Raw genomic sequence first — 15895 nt, 5'->3', positions numbered from 1 at the left:
CACCCCCCACAGTCCACCACAAGAGCAAGCAAGAGCGCCCAAAGAAAGGGCTTGCAAGGCAACGCAGGCAGGCAGAAAAAGTTTCGGGCAGAAAGGCTGAGGGAGTATCCAACCCACTGCCCCCGCTTCCCATTTCCCACCACCACCACCATCCCCCTCAACGTCCTTCGTCCCCCGCCACACACAGCTTTCGCCCCCCCCCCCCCCCCCCCCCCCCCCCCCCGATAGAAAGGCTCAGTAGCACCGGCCACTCAGAAGCTTTGGCGAGTGGGAGGAACGGAGCTAGCTGCTTGCGAACGCTGTCAACACAAATAGTGCGCGCGCAAAGCTCATATCCGCTGCAGAGGTGAGTACGACGGAATTACACTTCCGTCAAAGAACCGGGGCGCTTGGAGGCCGGTCATACGGGGCTGCAAGTTATTCCGCAGGCCTTTTCAGGAAAAGCAGACGCAACTTGTGCTTTCGTCAACCCTGTGCACTGACACCGCCTACTGCTTTCTTTTCTCAGGCGTCATTCGTGTGGACTTCCAACCGTTTCCCCATAGTCGGAGTCACCCCACCAACGAGTGACACTCACCTCGAACTCTCTGCGGAAAGCTTAGCACCTCTTCCAGCGGGTGTGTAGAACGGCTTGGAAGTGAACTTGGCGTCGCCAATTGCTTCACCGGAGGAACCGCTCCGAGTTCCCAACCTCCGAAAAACAGCACCCTGGTGGTTACTGGAAGGCAGGGAGTAGTGGAACCGACGAAACACTCCACAGCAACCGTCGCTCTCGATAGTGTCGCTGGTCTCGGGGGTCGGGAAGCTGCGAACGTTAGACGTGGCCTCTAGAAACTGTCTCACGACACGCGAAAATTAGTTATCAACACAGACATCCATCATGTCTTCGGTCGAAATAGCGACTGAGGCAGCACAGCAGCCGAATGTTGCGGAAGAGGTTTCACAGGAATCTTCACTGAAGATGTCTGTTGTCGCTCCGACTTCGTGGGCCGATTCGGTGGACAAGCCTACGGTCCCAGAGCCGAAAGCCGCCACGGCCGAGGAACTGTCTCCAGCGGCTGAAAGTGATACAAATGGGCTGGCGGAAGCAGCAGGTTGGTGCAAAGGACTCATAACAGGCACATTCTCGTTTTCCTTTATACTCACCAACCTCCTCAACGTCCTACTCCATCCATTACATCAGTATCCACACGGAAATCGGAAAATACTCCCAAAGCCGAAGAGCCAAAGGAGGAGAAGAAGATAATCCCAGCTCCTGCACCATCAGTAAACATCTGGAAGGTGCGGTTAGAGGAGCAACAGAAGCACGCACAAACGCATCCCCGCCAGACATCAACACTCACATCGAGCGTGGCCAACACCGCTGCGCCATCATCCAAAGCATCGGATGAGCCCCGCCAGCCTCGCGTGAGGCAGCCGTCCGCAAAGGAAAAGGCGCGGAGGGAACAGGAGGAGCGGGATGCTGCTGAGGGTTTCGTGAAGGTTCAGTCGAAAAAGACACAAGCTAAGAAGGAGCAAGGCGGTAAGAAGGATCGAGCGCGCCCAACGGGTGGCAAGGCATCATCAGGCTCGCCAGCTCCCGGTGCATCGGCGAAACTTGAGAATGGAAAGGTTGCAGAGGGGCAAGTGAAGGCTGCCAAGAAGACGACGAAAGAGGAATCACCTGTGAAGACTGAAACATCTACTGCTGAAGCGTCTGCTGTCAAGGAAAACAGCGAGGAGAAGGCCGCTCCGGTGCAAAAGCCAAAGGAGCCCGTTGCTGCCAAGCTTGTGCAGACAGCCGTGCGTAGCGAGAACCTGCTCGCCAAGGAGTCCAGCACATCGAGCAAGAAGTCAGGTGCCTCTGCCACGCCTTTGAAAGCTGAGCTTTGGCCGACTCTCGGCAGTGCTGCTATCAGCCCACCGAGTTCCGCATCGCGCACCGCTTCAGCTGCCAGCGTAAGCCCCGTCCCTGCTCCCGCCGGACACAGCGGAACCAAGAAGGCCGGCTGGGCCAAGCTGGACGTGCCAATCCACTACCCACCACCTACCTCCGCAGCCCGCTCTATTCGTCCTCCCAGCAGCAAAGCTGCTGGCGGGAAAAAGTCCGATGACCACGCTCCCCGTGCCAAGCAGCTCGCGTCTGCGCCCGCTGCTGCTAAAGCGGATGCCGTCAAGGAAGAACAGCCAGCACCCGCAAGCACATCCGCAGACGCCGTTGTCGCTCCTTCCACAGCCGAAACCCTCCCTTCTCGCGCCGAGGCGAGCAGCTCCCGACCCCGCAGCGGCCGCGGAGGCTCCGCCGCTCGCTCCACCCATGCCACCACTTCATGGACCGGCCCCTCGCAACATCAGCAGCAGCAGCACCGCCAAGGTCCCCGTCGCGGCTCCAACGCCTCCGCCATCTCCACCACGTCCACGCACAGCATGTCTAGGCACGGAGAGGACGCCAGCCAGTACGCCCAGCCATCTCAACAGCAGCGCGTGTCCCGCCGTGGCGGACGCGGCGGACGTGGGCATTCGAATGTATCGCGCGGTCCTCGTCCATTCTATGGCCAGTATGGAAACGGGTACCAGGGTCAGCAGGGCCCTATTCAGACCATGCCTTCCGTGACTGGGGCGGGACCGGTCAACGGCTTGGTCAACCCTTATTATGGATATGCCGAGGTGGATGGCACCGATGTGGAGACTTACAAGTGGTGGATTCGTGCTCAAATGTGAGTTTGAAAAGTTTGCTCCGTCTTTTGCTTTCATAAGTTCACGGTAAATTGACGCTTTTTTTCTCCTCCCTTCCGCCCCACAGTGAGTATTACTTCTCTGTCGAAAACCTCTGCCGCGACATCTACTTCCGTCGCCAGATGGACTCGAACAACGGCGGCGTGCCACTCCTCCTCATCGGCGGTTTCAACCGCGTCCGATCCCTCATCAACGGCGCCAAGGTCAAGACCCAGTACAACATTGCGGCCGAGAACCCCGAAGCCGTCGAGGCGATCGCCGCGGTCGACTCGCATACCTGGGTCGAGGAGTTTTTGAAGAGCGCTTGTGTTGACAGCGAGGTTGTTGAGGTTATCGTTGAGGGGCCCGGCGAGGCGCTCGTCAGGCGCAAGGATGGGTGGGAGTTTTGGCTCTTGCCGAAGGACAATGCGACGCCATCTACGTCCTCGCAACACAACGGCGATACCGCTCACAACAACGTCGCCACCGAGGCAGCCCGCGAGGCCACCGCAGCGACTCTGCTGACCCCGCCGCAATCCCCGGGCGACGTATCGACCGTCTCCGTGAACCCGGCCGAGAGCATCTCGGAAAGCATCACGACTACAACCACCATCGAACAACCAGGCCACCCAAACGGGGGTAGCCCAGCCGCGCGAGCTGGGCGATTCTCAAGGAGCGAGGCGGGTGACGAGGGTGCGGATGGGAAGGTGGATGAGGATGGGTGGGAGCAGGCCACGACCCGTCGGCGCACGTCACGGGTCCGTGGCGGGGCGGGGAGCGGTGCGAACACGCCTGTGCTGACACCGGTTGTCTCGCGCAACGGCAGCAGCAGCGGGTTCTTTGCCAAGGTGGAGGAGGAGACGGGGAACAGCGATGGGGATGAGTGGAGCGGCGTAACCATGGGCGGTCGCGTGCGGCGGTTCAGCAACGCCGGGTTTGAACAGCAGCCCGCAGTGTCGACGAGTGAGGAGAGCGAGAGCGAGGATAGCGTGGACAGCGATGACGAGGATCCGGACATTGTCGTTGTTGCGCGCCACATCCCCGCCGGGAACATGGCTCCGAGCAGCGGCGCGACGTTTGCGATCGAGGGGGCTTCGTTCGAGGACGAGGAGTGGGCAGATCTTGACGACGAGGACGTTGACGGGTTGTTGATTGTCACGCAGCGCAAGTCGCCCGTGCCTGGTCAGGGCCCCGACGCGGAGGACGAGTACGAAGCCGTGCTCTTCACCCTGCCCAACGGGCCTACCACCTCCACCCAGGTCACGGGCAAATCCACCCTCGCCTTACTTCAATCAACGCAGCACCAGCCGCCTCAACAGCAAGCGCCCGCGGGGGCGCAATACCACAACCTCCCCCCGCGCAAGCATGCCACGGCCCCCTTCGACCGCAACCGCAACGACGAGGAGATCAACGAGATCATCAACGAAGGGCTGTACTACTACGAGCACGACTACCTGACTCCCAAGAAGCCAAAGAATAAGGTCAACAGCGTCGCTGGCGACGAGTTCAAGGCGATGTTGAATGGGATGGTTAGCCCGGCGCCTCTCTACGAGCATTCCAATCATCATGGCAATGGAAGGGTCGTTAACCCGTACTTTGCGCCCTCGACAAACACACGCGGCAATTATACTGCGGGTGCGAGTGCCGTGCAGGTGCCCAAGACCCCGAGACGGTACTGGGTCGGTGCAACAAGCGCTAGTCCCCCCGTCGGGTATCTGATGAACAGGATGGACGCGGAAGCGGATGAGGATGAACATGATAACCCCTTGGGATCGTCGCCGACGCCTGGACGGGGGGTGAGCGTTCCCGCTGCTAAGAATGAGCCGGAGAAGAAGGATGCGACGGGGAGTGTTGCGCATAGTTTCAACGAGTTCCCGGTGTTTCAGCATCCGTCTTATGAGCTGTTGAGGGAGAATGGGTTTATTCAGCATAAGTACTCTAAGTATAGGGCTAAGGCTATCAAAGGTATGTGAGATCGAGATAAGGAGCTGATGAATTCGGAAAAGAAATGCTCATCGCTTCGATATTTTCAGAACGCAAGCGCCTCGGTCCAGGCCGCTCCCCCGAAATGAACACCATCTACCGTTTCTGGTCCCACTTCCTCCGCGACCACTTCAACCCACGCATGTACGCCGAGTTCCGAACGCTCGCGGTCGCAGACGCCGAGAACAACTACCGCTACGGTCTCGAATGCCTGTTCCGCTTCTACTCCTACGGCCTCGAGAAGCGGTTCCGCCGCGACCTGTTTGACGATTTCGTCGCCATGGTCACGGACGAGTACACCAAGTCCAACGGAACCGTGCTGTACGGTCTCGAGAAGTTCTGGGCGTACTTGAAATACCGCAAGGACAAGTCCCGCCGCCCCGAGGTCGATGTCGCCGTGCAGGCCAACCGCGTGCTCGCCGACGCGTTGAATCGGTTCCGAACCATCCAGGATTTCCGCCGCGCTACGGGGAGGAGCGTTAACAATGCTACCCACCATCAAGCGACGGTCGCGACCCGCGGTAAACCCCCGCACACCAACGGCGTCTCCCACCACCACCACAAGAACACCGCCCCCTCCGCAGCGAACACCCAGCGTCGACCGAAACAGCACCCACGCAGCAACCATAACAACGCACCGGACTCCTCCCTCTCGTCTTCATCGCACGGTTCCCGTCGTCACCCGCATGGGCACCACCATCACCAGCATCACAACCCGCCGCCTGCGATTGAGGAGGAGAAGGGGTTGTTTGAGATGGAGATGGAGTTTCCGCCGTTGGGGAAGTAAGAGACGTCACCCACTTTCGCGTAAGGGAGACCGGCGCATGGGGCACCGGGGTTATTTTTATTTTTGGTGCGGAGCTACAATGGGCGAGCGGATGGTGGCGGGAAGGTGTCCCCTATTCTTTCTTTTTTCACATTTTCAGTTCATTCCGCAACACCATGGGTTGCACGATACATAGAATTTACCCCCTCGCCGGGGTCGTCCCCTTTTTTTATTGATGCGCGGGAGGAACAGCACAGCGGGGGGCGCACACCACATCACATCACAACAAAAGCAGCATATACACCAATTCACATACACGCCCCCCTCCCCTCCCCGCCCCTTTCACATTTTTTTTTCTGTTCACGCACACCTCGTTTGTATTTGGTATATCATGACCTACAAGTTTTTTTCTTTTTGTTTGGGCTTTGTTTTTTTTTGAGAGGTTGATTTATCTATGCTGTTGTTGGGGAATCCATGCGGTTCTATGAGGCTTTTATATCGTTTTGCGCGGTTAGTTAGGTCTGGGAATTTGCCGGGAGAATGGGGAACCTTTCTCTCCACGGATTGTTTGGGAAAGGGACCAGGTGTTCTTTCACGACGTCGGGACGCCATTTCTCATGCAGGATGCATAACAATTTTCAGATGGATTTACCAACACATCCCCCGGTGTATATCATTCGCGGTGCTGATGCGAGTTCTTCATTGAACCGGCCATGGTGATGATTCTGATGCCAGTTTGCACAACCGCCAGCTGATGGTGCGGTCAGGAACGATATCGCCCTTGTTCTCCATGGCGCCATGCCCAGAAATGGGACCGGGATCAAGTCGCGAATACTGGCTCCATTTGCTCGGAACCGGCACATTGGTGGATTTTGTCCTTTGACGAAACCTCCGACTCCGTACGCGCGATGCTATGACCCTTTGAAAGGATCTCCAGTAAATGATGGGGTTTTGGATGCATGGTTGCGAACGCTATCTGTTCGTGATCCCGTGCAGAGTTCCCAGCCGCCACAAACCACAATGTTGCGTTGAGTATATGCCGGCAACACTTCTCGATGATGAGTCCAATCGATGTAAACCTTCAGATCTGCCGGACAGAAGATGGCTTTGGCGTATGGGCCGGGAATGTAGGGCATACACCCTGGCGAAAAAGGTATATATATGAGACCTTTCCCCTCCCCGCCCAAGAAGAAATGCGTTGGAGTGCGGAGCAACGCGCGATGGAGTGCCGAGCAACGCGTGTATGGTGCTTACGAGGGCATCAAATCATCTACCGGAAAGTCACGTGGTGCTGCATGACCTTGGAATAGAATTGTGGCAAAGACGGTTGGAGGTCGTCCTCGCTTTGCTCACCAACGACGATTTTGCATCGCAAACGTCTAATACTCCCAACTAGAGGGCACCTTATTCATCGCCTTCCCGGTAAAGGTCGATTCTCCTCCGCACGATCCAGGCCTCTCGTTCCTCGGGTCCAAGTTCCTTCCAAGATCACTGCATTTTCCCTGGTTTCGCCACGCCATATAGACCAAGATGCCACCAGCACCGGTGAAGCAGGGCAGGGAACTGCCGTCCAAGGAGTCGGCTACATTCAAAGCCATATTGGTACGTGGAGGCTGGTGCTTTTCTTTCCTTCAGTGGATGCCTAGGACGCGGACGCTTTGGCTGGTTCTTAGGCGAAACTGTTGCGGTGCCAATGTGATCTCCACGGGCTTTCCGGCGCTTTTGCCTTACTCATATCCTTCTCCTTGCGTGAAATCCAGAAACTATATGAGCATAAGCAATACAAACGCGGTCTCAAAATGGCGGACCAGATTTTGAAGAAGTTTCCCGAGCATGGAGGTTTGTCCAGCACTTCAAGGCGGCGGTAGTAGCCGAAAGGAGAGGAGGCTGATGGGATGATTTTTCTCATGGGACTATAGAGACGCAAGCAATGAAGGGACTGTTTCTCAGTCATTTGAACCGGAAAGAGGAGGGATACGAGTTTGTGAAGAAGGGGCTGAGGAATGACTTGACAAGTCACACCTGTATGTGTCCTGATGCAGATGGCAGTGAAGGGTGGCCATGATCCTCTGGGAGATACTAAATGATGGGTTTGTAGGTTGGCACGTGTACGGACTGATGCACCGGGCGGATAAGAACTATGACGAGGCGATCAAGTGCTACTTGAATGCGTTGAAGTTTGACAAGGTTAGCCTCACGGGAATGGCACAACGTCAGTAGTTGAAAGCTCGATATTTATTCTAACGTCTGTACTCCTCTTTGTCAATCAGGAAAACATTCAGATCATTCGTGACTTGTCTCTCCTACAAATGCAGATGCGCAACTACGAGGGATACAATGTGAGTTGGGCACATTCGAAAAACGTCTTCCGATTCGGGGATCGTCAGCTAATCGTATCTCATAGGAAACGAGACATCAACTCCTCTCCCTTCGTCCGGCGAACCGAATGTACTGGGTCGGATTAGCGATTTCCTACCACATGCTGCAAAAGTACGACACGGCATTGAACGTCCTGTCAGCTTTCGAGGAAACACTGAACGAGCAACCCGAGCAAGTCGTGGACTACGAGAACAGCGAGATGCTAATGTACAAGAACTTCATCATCGAAGAGTCTGGCGACAATGATAAGGCGCTTGCCCATCTCGCGGAGATCCGGTCTAAAGTCGTTGACAAGCGGGGGTGGAAGGAGGCAAAGGCTCGCCTGCTTTTGAAGAGTGGCAAGTTGCCACAGGCGGAGGTCGAGTACAGGCAGTTGTTGGACCTGAACGCGGATTGCCATGCGTACCTTGATGGTCTGCTCGAGGCGAGGCAGTTGGGGACCGCGGTCGAGAAGATGGACAATATCCAGATTGAGAAGGCTCAGCGATTGATGAAGGAGCTGGGTGCCAAGTACCCCAAGTCGCATGTCATCCAACGGACGCCACTGAAGTTGGTCAAAGGTACGTTTGATTTTGCCCTCCGGAACGGATTAGAGTATCTGCAAACGGGCTTGCTAATGCACATCTACCACACTAGGTGACGCTTTCCGCCAACTCCTCGATGCTTACCTCCGGCCCCTGATCCGCAAGGGGGTCCCATCCCTCTTCGTCTCGCTCAAAGACCTCTACGTCGATGCCGAGAAGGCCGACATCGTCGAACAGCTGGTCCTCGATTACGAAAAGAATTTGAAGTCCCACGACTCATTCGATGCCGCTGCGAAAAGCAAATCGGATACGGAAGCGGTAAAAGAACCCCCCACGGCGTACCTTTGGGTCGTATACTTCCTTGCCCAACACTATGACTGGAAAAGGGATTCGTTGAAGGCTTTGGAGCTGATTGAGACTGCGTTGAAGCATACCCCTACGTTGGTTGAGTTATTGATGACGAAAGCGAGGATTCTGAAGGTTGGTGTTGTTAGAAGACTTACCTGATGAGGATCAGGGGTTGAGACTCACGCGAATGCTTTTGTCAGCACGGTGGAGACGTACAGGCCGCCATGGAGGCCATGAACCAAGCGCGCGAACTGGATCTGCAGGACAGGTTCATCAACTCTAAATGCACAAAGTATATGTTGCGGAACGACCAAGTCGAGAAGGCCGGACAAACAATCTCGCTGTTCACTCGGGTACGTGCATATATTGATTCAAGGTCCTTCCTTTTGACCGTTTCGCTGTTCGTGCTTACCGACATTTCACAATAGAGCGAGTCTACGGACCCACTAGGAGACCTGGTTGACATGCAATGCATGTGGTTCGCCCTCGAATCCGCTTCGAGCCACGTCCGAACAGGGAAATACGGGCCAGCGCTGAAGCGATTACATCAGATTGATCAGGTATGTTCTCCTGTTCTTGGATTGACGCCTCACACAGGAAAGGATTACTGACGGGTCTTGCATTGGTCTTTTGCAGCACTTCAGTGACATATATGACGACCAGTTCGATTTCCACTCATACGCGCTCCGCAAAATGACTCTCCGCGCGTACGTCGACCTCCTCCATGTCGAAGACCGTCTCCGCGGCCACCCATCCTTCTACCAAGCCGCGACCACCGCCGTGCAGGTGTACCTGCAACTCATCGATAAGCCCAAGAACGCCAACGGCAGCAACGACGCGGCCGGGGAAGGGTTGAGCGAAGCGGAGAGGAAGAAAGCGGAACGCAAGGCGCGAAAAGCCGCGCTGAAGACCGCTGCCAAGGCCGGTGACAGCGCACAGCCGGCGCAGCAGAAGGACAGCGCCACGCCCGATGCGGCGGCGTCGAAGGACGCTGCTAAGGATAAAGACCCTGATGGTGCAAAATACCTCGCTGCGACGGACTATCTCGCCGAGGCCGAGGCGTTTGTCAAGCATCTGCTGGCTATGTCGCCGAGCAAGGTCGACGCGCAGATTCTCGGTGTTGAGGTTTACTCGCGCAAGGGCAAGTTTTTGCTGGCCCTGAAAGCCCTCAAGCACGCGTATGCCCTTATCGAAGGCGCGGCCGCCAAAGGCGACAGTGCATCGCAAGGCAGCGCAGCAACAACGGCTCAGGCCAAGCTAGCCAAGCAGCAAGCCGACGTGCACCGCGTCGCCATCAAGTTCTGGACGCGCTTGAACGAGTACAAGAAAACCGCGACGTCAACACCGCTTCACCCCGCGGTCGCTGCTGTCGTGGACGAGGAAACCGCCAAGTTGTTTGGTGGCGCGAAGACCCCTGCGGATTTCAACGCCGTGTTCTTGAAGCAGGCTCGTACTGAAGGACATCTGGAGAAACTGCTGGCTGCCGTCGAGGCTGGCGCGGGCGTCGAGGTCTTGGACGAGCCTATAAAGGCCATCAAGGCGAACAGGGTTCCGTTGGAGGTATGTTGGCGCTATATTCTTCGTAATTTGATCTCATCGCTGAAGATCACTCACTCCGTTCCCTTTCCGTCCTCTTTCTATAGACTGCCATCCGCGTGCACAAGTACCTCGCCAGTCCACCATCACCGGAGAACACCAAACGCGCCGCGCAGCTCGCCCAAGTCGCCCGCGAAGCTTTCCCTGTGGCCACATACTTCCGGGATACGAAATGATTGTGGAAAATATCCCGAATTTCATTCCATGCAAACGCAGTGGGAGATACGATACAATACGCAACCCACGGACTGGTAGCAGCCTCAAATCACAGTTCCAACCCCCATCACCCATCTTCTCGTCACCGACCCACCCTACATATGTAGTGTCATGTAGGATTCCATAGCACGATACGACCTCCGCGGCACAGGGCTTGTTTCGGGTCTCTGGATGCATCGGGACTACGGGCGCGACTCGAGGAAGAGGTTACACGAAACCCCGCACCCCATCCTTTCCTCTCCCCCTCCCCTCCGTCCTTTCCTATGCATTCTTTTCATCATTTCTGACCGGGGCGGTCTGATCCGCGCCTGGAAGGAGATGTGTATGTACCCGTAATAAATATTTGGTACGTGCTATATGTACAAAAAGCATACCCATGTACGCAGTGTGAGGAAATCATCGGTTGCACGCCCCCAATCACACACTCACTCAAACCTCGCAAACCCTCAATCCCGCCTCTTCGTCCGCCTCTTCGCCCCACCGGTCCCACTCGCCCTCACCCCTTCCCCACCCGCATTGTCCGTCGTCCCACCCTCCGCCTCGTCCCCCGGCCCCTTCCCCTCCCTCCTTCCAGCAGCACTCTTCGCCCTCCCTTCCCTCGCACTCCTCTCCAACGCCTCCTCCCCCATCCACTCCGGCACCTTCTTCAACCCCGCCCACTTCCTCACCTCCCCCTCGACCCCCTCCAAGGCGCGCTTGTTGGCCTCCCCACGGACGTAGGTCTCTGTCAGCGGGAGGTGGTAGTACCCGTGGGAGGACATGAAGACGAGTTCGAGGCGGTGGAGGGCTTTGGATGGCGATGGCGGGGGGGTGGAGGCGGAGGTGGTGGGGAGAGGGAGGAGGTCGATGGACACGAGTTCGTCTAGCTGTGGGTGATGTGTGGAGATGGGGGTTAGGAGTGGAGAGAGTGAGATGGGGGGTGGGATTTGTGATACGCAACTGGAGCGACGCGCACGTAGCGGATGAAGCCGAGGGTTGTTTTTGTGACGGTGACTTCCTGCGTGGGTTTGTCGAGGGTTGTTATGTATTTATCTACGACTGGGTGCGGGGAGGCGGGTGTTAGATGCATGGGGTTTGGGGGATGTGCATGCATGCATGCATGGAATCGGCACCAGTTAGCAGGCAATGCCCGCTGTGCGCTCGCACACCCATCCTCCTCTCAACCGCCGCAGATGGCAATGGCCACCGTCGCCGCGAACGAAGACCAAGGCCCCGCTCCCACCGTCGCTCCTCCACCCCCGTTCTCACGCGTACGCGCACACTCCGACACTTCTCATCCACACTCACTCAACGTCGACGCCAAATACACGTACAGCCCGCCCCCCGCAACGCTATACACCAGATCCCTGCTCGTCAGGGCCACCATCACCACACCAAACTACAAAAAAAGAAAATTCAATATCCAACTCCTCCATCCCCCTCCGACCAAAGCGCCGTGAAAACTTACAAGCACGATAGCGCCGACAAGCGCCCAGTCGGCGACCGCCATATCGACGGGGACGATGGTGAGGCGGGTCGGGGTGGCAGTGAGGGCCGGAGCGAGGGTTTTGCGGTGCTTGACGCGGTCGAGGAGGGGGGCTAGGAAGGACATCTTTGGGATGAGGGGCGGGGGGTGCTAAGGGGTTCGATGAGGGCGATGCTGGTGTTTCGAGGAGGGTGGTGATGAGATTGGAGTACGTCTGAGTGCGAGGGGATGGGAGCAGCGTGGTGTAGTGTCCAAGCAAGGAAATTCAAACTGGAGGTGAGCAGGCCCCCGCGTAGCCCCGAACCCACACCCACAAATAAATTCAGCACCGGAAATGTTTGACCACCCTGGCGCCTTTTCGAGAAAATAGAGGGAGGAAGTGTGAGGTGATGCCAGACGGTGGGCAGAATAAACTGATTGTTCACGGGCGATACCCCCACCCTTGTGCCAGCGCCCTAAAGAAGACTCGCACGATTTCAGAGCGAAAAATGAAGCGGTGAACGGTGCCAGGAACGACTATAGCGGCGGTACACTAAGCTATCAATATGGATACACCGCGGGTAGGGGAGTATTGCGTTTTGTTGTTACTCCCTCAACTTCACGGCACAGCGTGTCGACATGGGATGTAAAGCGAGATGGGTGCCAGGGTGTGAATAGATCTGCGTTCCCAAAAAGCAGTCCTATTTTGTTGAATATGTACAAGCAACTCGAACGTTCACTCACGCCCATCTATCTGTACATCTGCGGTGTGAGTGTGTTGTTTTCCCGCATGTCCATCCCACTCGAACGTCCTCATACGCCACCCCAAAAAAAAGAAACCCCCAAGAAAGGAAAGAACAAAAACGTCCGTTCTCATCTCATCACACCATCCTCAACCCTACCTATCTTACACCCCACCCTTCCCATTCCGATCCCCCCTCCCCTTCTCCCCCCTCCTGATCTCCGCAACAGCAACCTCCATATACTTCCCAATCAGCTTATTGCTCACGTCCGGTACGGGAGGTGTTTGAAACAACCCCCTCGCACTCCCACCACCACTCCCCACCCTCGCTGCCCTATCGTCATCGTCGTCATCGGATAACACCGTCATCGCCTGTTGTGTTCTCGGAGGCCGCTGATGATGTTTAGCGGGGAAGGAGAGATCAGCGTCGGAGTGATCCTGCTCCTGTTCCACGTCGGTGTCGAGGGTTAGGTCCATCTCAATGGGTGTGAGGAGGGCCGAGGGGTGTGGCGACGTCGCCGACATAGATGTCGGATTCACATTGGGTGACAGGTACGTGTTGATCGCATCCAACCTCGGTTTCGTGCCCTTTTTTCCCCACCTTAGAGCGCCACCCATCCGTCCCTGCGCCCCACCAACCATCTCAACCACAACGCCGACATCATAACACCGCCCAGGTAAACTCTTGACAACCCTCACAGCGGTCAAATCGGCCAACTTGGTTTTCAACAGCTCCCGTTGATGCACACTGAGGAGTGTCATGCTGAAACGGTAGATGACCTTGACGCCCTGGTAGGTGAACATGTCCCAGAGGCGGAGGAGGGAGTGCGGGGGGAGGGTGGTGGTGAAGAGGGTGAGGAACCAGGAGGTTGTTAAGAGGGGGAGGGGGTTGGTTGATTGTTGTTCGGCGTGTTTGGGGCGTTTGTTTTTGGCGGGGAGGCGTTTTTGGAGAATTTTGAGCGTGAATGGTTGGTTGCGGGCGGTTGTGGGGGATGAAGACGAGTAGGCGGTGGAGTAGGTGATTGGCGAGAGAAGCATGGCGGCCTCCTCGACGGCTAACCACTTCTCGACCTTCTCCAGCCCGTACTTGTGTCCATTGCGGCCGACAAGGTGCGTCCACAGCACCTCCTGCGTGGCTCGTGCACCCTCCAACGTCGCGCCGTACATTTCCTCGGGCATCAGCATCTCGACCACGACGACCAGCATCCAGAACACCCGTTCCTCGACACTCAACCTCGCCGCGTCGTGCCCGGTCTCAAACTCGAAATCGTCGTCCGCAAACACCAGTAGGAGGAACCCGGCTAGGAAGTTGAGGGATTGGCAGTACCCGATGTTGTATTTTGGTTTGCGGAGGTTTTGGGTACGCGAGAGGGTTGAGTTGGGTTGCGGGCGGGAGTAGTAGGCAAAGGCGACGAGGATGCGGCGGAGGGAGAGGAGGAAGGGGTTCTGTTCGGTTGTTATTGTGGGGTGTGGGTGGGAGGGGGATGGGGGGGTGGATGGGCGGGGTTGAAATTTTAGGTTGTCGGGGAATGTTCTGTACACGTCTGAGAAAGAAGGAAAAGTTAGCAGTGAATTTCTCGTTCTGCGGTATCCCCCAGGTCTCTCGCCAATTCATAAAAAGAGACCGCAACGTACCTCTGTCGATAACCACAATATCGCCCATAACCTCGTTCTCCTCCCTTGTCGCGCCATTCCTCACATCCTGCTCCTCCCTACACGTCAACAGCATATACAGCCCCATTTCCTCCTTCCACAGCGCCTCAGCCCCACTATAATGAAACCACACGTGTTTCCTCAGATGATGTGGTACACCCTTTCTCAGGTACCGCTTGACCTTCTCCGACGGCGGCGGAAACATCAACTCGTTCGCAGCAGCCGCCGCAGCAGAAAGGGATACGTTCGATGCATTGGCCCTCCTGCCGTACATCATCAGGTTGTGGGAGTGCGCGGCGCCTCCGTTGTATTTTGAGAGCCAGTGGACCCATTTTGCGGCGCGTTTCTCGCAGAGGGCGTTGTAGTGGGAGTCGTAGGCGAGTTGGTTTTTGAGGGAGGTGTGGGTGAAGGATCGCTCAAAGCCGTATTGATCGTATGTTGGGAGACATGCTTCGCTTGTCGGTGTGGGTGTTGGCGCTGGCTGTGCTGTTGCGACGGGAGTCTCGGGGGTTATTTCCAGGGTTGGGTTGCCAGCGTTGGAAGAAGACCTTGGCGGTGCGCGTGGCGAGCGTGGTGGGGTTGGTGATGGAGTAGGCGGAAGCTGCTTCGAGTTGAGTGTTGTGCTGCTGTCGCTCAGAGTGGTAGTAGTGACGAGGGACTTTAGGGTCCGGACGTTCCGGCGCACGTCGCTGACATTTGGGACCAGTCTGTCCTGCGGAAACGAGGCCTCATCCTGCACCAGCACAGTCGAAATGGGCGGCATCTCCGCAGATTACTGAACAAAGCGGGCCGGACTATCGACAGTGACAGCAACGTCGACGGAGAAAAGGCCTTCGAGTGCTTTCTGCGAGCGAAGAAGCTTATCGCTAGAGTCAATCAGATGCCCGTGGGAAAATGGGAAAAAGCGCAGCAGCAGCTGGAGCGTCGAATTTCGGGAGTCGGACTGAAAAGAACAGCGGACCAAGTGAGCAGAGCGGACTGACTAGCGGCAAGATACGTAAGGGCGGGCGAGTACTACCTGTGGGACTTTTGTCTCAGCAGCTGTGCGAGTGGGGGACTATAGATGTGTGGGGAGCGTCGCCAATGCCAACGAGGGGAGCGGGCGGCCTTTGCTTGCTGCGTCCATTGCGAGAAGGAAAGGCGGAGAGAGCGCGATGACACACACGCACATCAGAACAACGGGAACCATTAAAATGCAACGCGTCCGCTCACACGCAGTCATGTGACAGTGTCAATAAACTCCGTGGCAAGTTCCATTGGGGGCTGTGAACTCCATCCATCTCAGGGCACTATTTGTAATCGCGATGTGAGCAATCGGAGAGTGATCGGCACACGCCCTCTTTGCGCCCGCCCAACACCCTCGGAGTGAGTCGGAGCCCTCATATTGCATTGCGCTTCTGTATTACGTCGCGCTGAGAGAACAAAGATAATATCGGGCGGGGGGTGGCAAGAAATGTGGACAAGCAAGCCCAACTCTAGCGCACCAACTCCCCCAATGAGTCCCCATTGTCCCGGCGGTGAAGCCTCTCTCTGCGGTATGGGCGTTACCG

The 15895-nt window shown here is 56.6% G+C and overlaps 4 protein-coding genes across 4 annotated transcripts; 2 read left to right on the top strand and 2 right to left on the bottom strand.

Annotated features, from left to right (window-relative positions):
* The first annotated feature begins 713 nt into the window (after positions 1–713).
* EV422DRAFT_285675 (uncharacterized protein) lies at positions 714–5681 on the top strand. Its single transcript, XM_053065995.1, has 4 exons — positions 714–1094; positions 1184–2696; positions 2783–4659; positions 4728–5681. Exons 1-4 carry the CDS (start codon positions 881–883, stop codon positions 5462–5464), a joined length of 4341 nt encoding a protein of 1446 aa, XP_052921466.1. The 5' UTR covers positions 714–880; the 3' UTR covers positions 5465–5681.
* Positions 5682–6973: 1292 nt separating this feature from the next.
* On the top strand, positions 6974–9882 carry EV422DRAFT_501159 (NMDA receptor-regulated protein 1-domain-containing protein; the record flags this gene model as incomplete). Its single annotated transcript, XM_053068179.1, has 10 exons — positions 6974–7045; positions 7204–7282; positions 7363–7467; positions 7542–7630; positions 7714–7782; positions 7848–8382; positions 8459–8826; positions 8895–9047; positions 9123–9254; positions 9331–9882. Coding segments are annotated over 10 exons (2154 nt in total), but the record flags the coding sequence as incomplete, so codon positions are not given.
* A 782-nt stretch (positions 9883–10664) lies between these two features.
* On the bottom strand, positions 10665–12477 carry EV422DRAFT_285557 (uncharacterized protein). The gene is made up of 5 exons (XM_053065994.1): positions 11954–12477; positions 11794–11884; positions 11447–11544; positions 11087–11372; positions 10665–10995 (listed from the first exon to the last, which is right to left on the bottom strand). Exons 1-5 carry the CDS (start codon positions 12095–12097, stop codon positions 10784–10786), a joined length of 831 nt encoding a protein of 276 aa, XP_052921464.1. The 5' UTR covers positions 12098–12477; the 3' UTR covers positions 10665–10783.
* On the bottom strand, positions 12414–15217 carry EV422DRAFT_285515 (uncharacterized protein). Its single transcript, XM_053065993.1, has 2 exons — positions 14328–15217; positions 12414–14236 (listed from the first exon to the last, which is right to left on the bottom strand). The coding sequence occupies exons 1-2, from the start codon at positions 15106–15108 to the stop codon at positions 12858–12860; spliced, it is 2160 nt and encodes a 719-aa protein (XP_052921463.1). The 5' UTR covers positions 15109–15217; the 3' UTR covers positions 12414–12857.
* Positions 15218–15895: the final 678 nt, after the last annotated feature.

The sequence above is a fragment of the Fimicolochytrium jonesii genome, assembly GCF_025526975.1.
Source record: "Fimicolochytrium jonesii strain JEL569 chromosome Unknown EV422scaffold_36, whole genome shotgun sequence".
NCBI classification, from domain to species: domain Eukaryota; kingdom Fungi; phylum Chytridiomycota; class Chytridiomycetes; order Spizellomycetales; family Powellomycetaceae; genus Fimicolochytrium; species Fimicolochytrium jonesii.
This window is presented reverse-complemented; position numbering and strand designations above follow the sequence as displayed.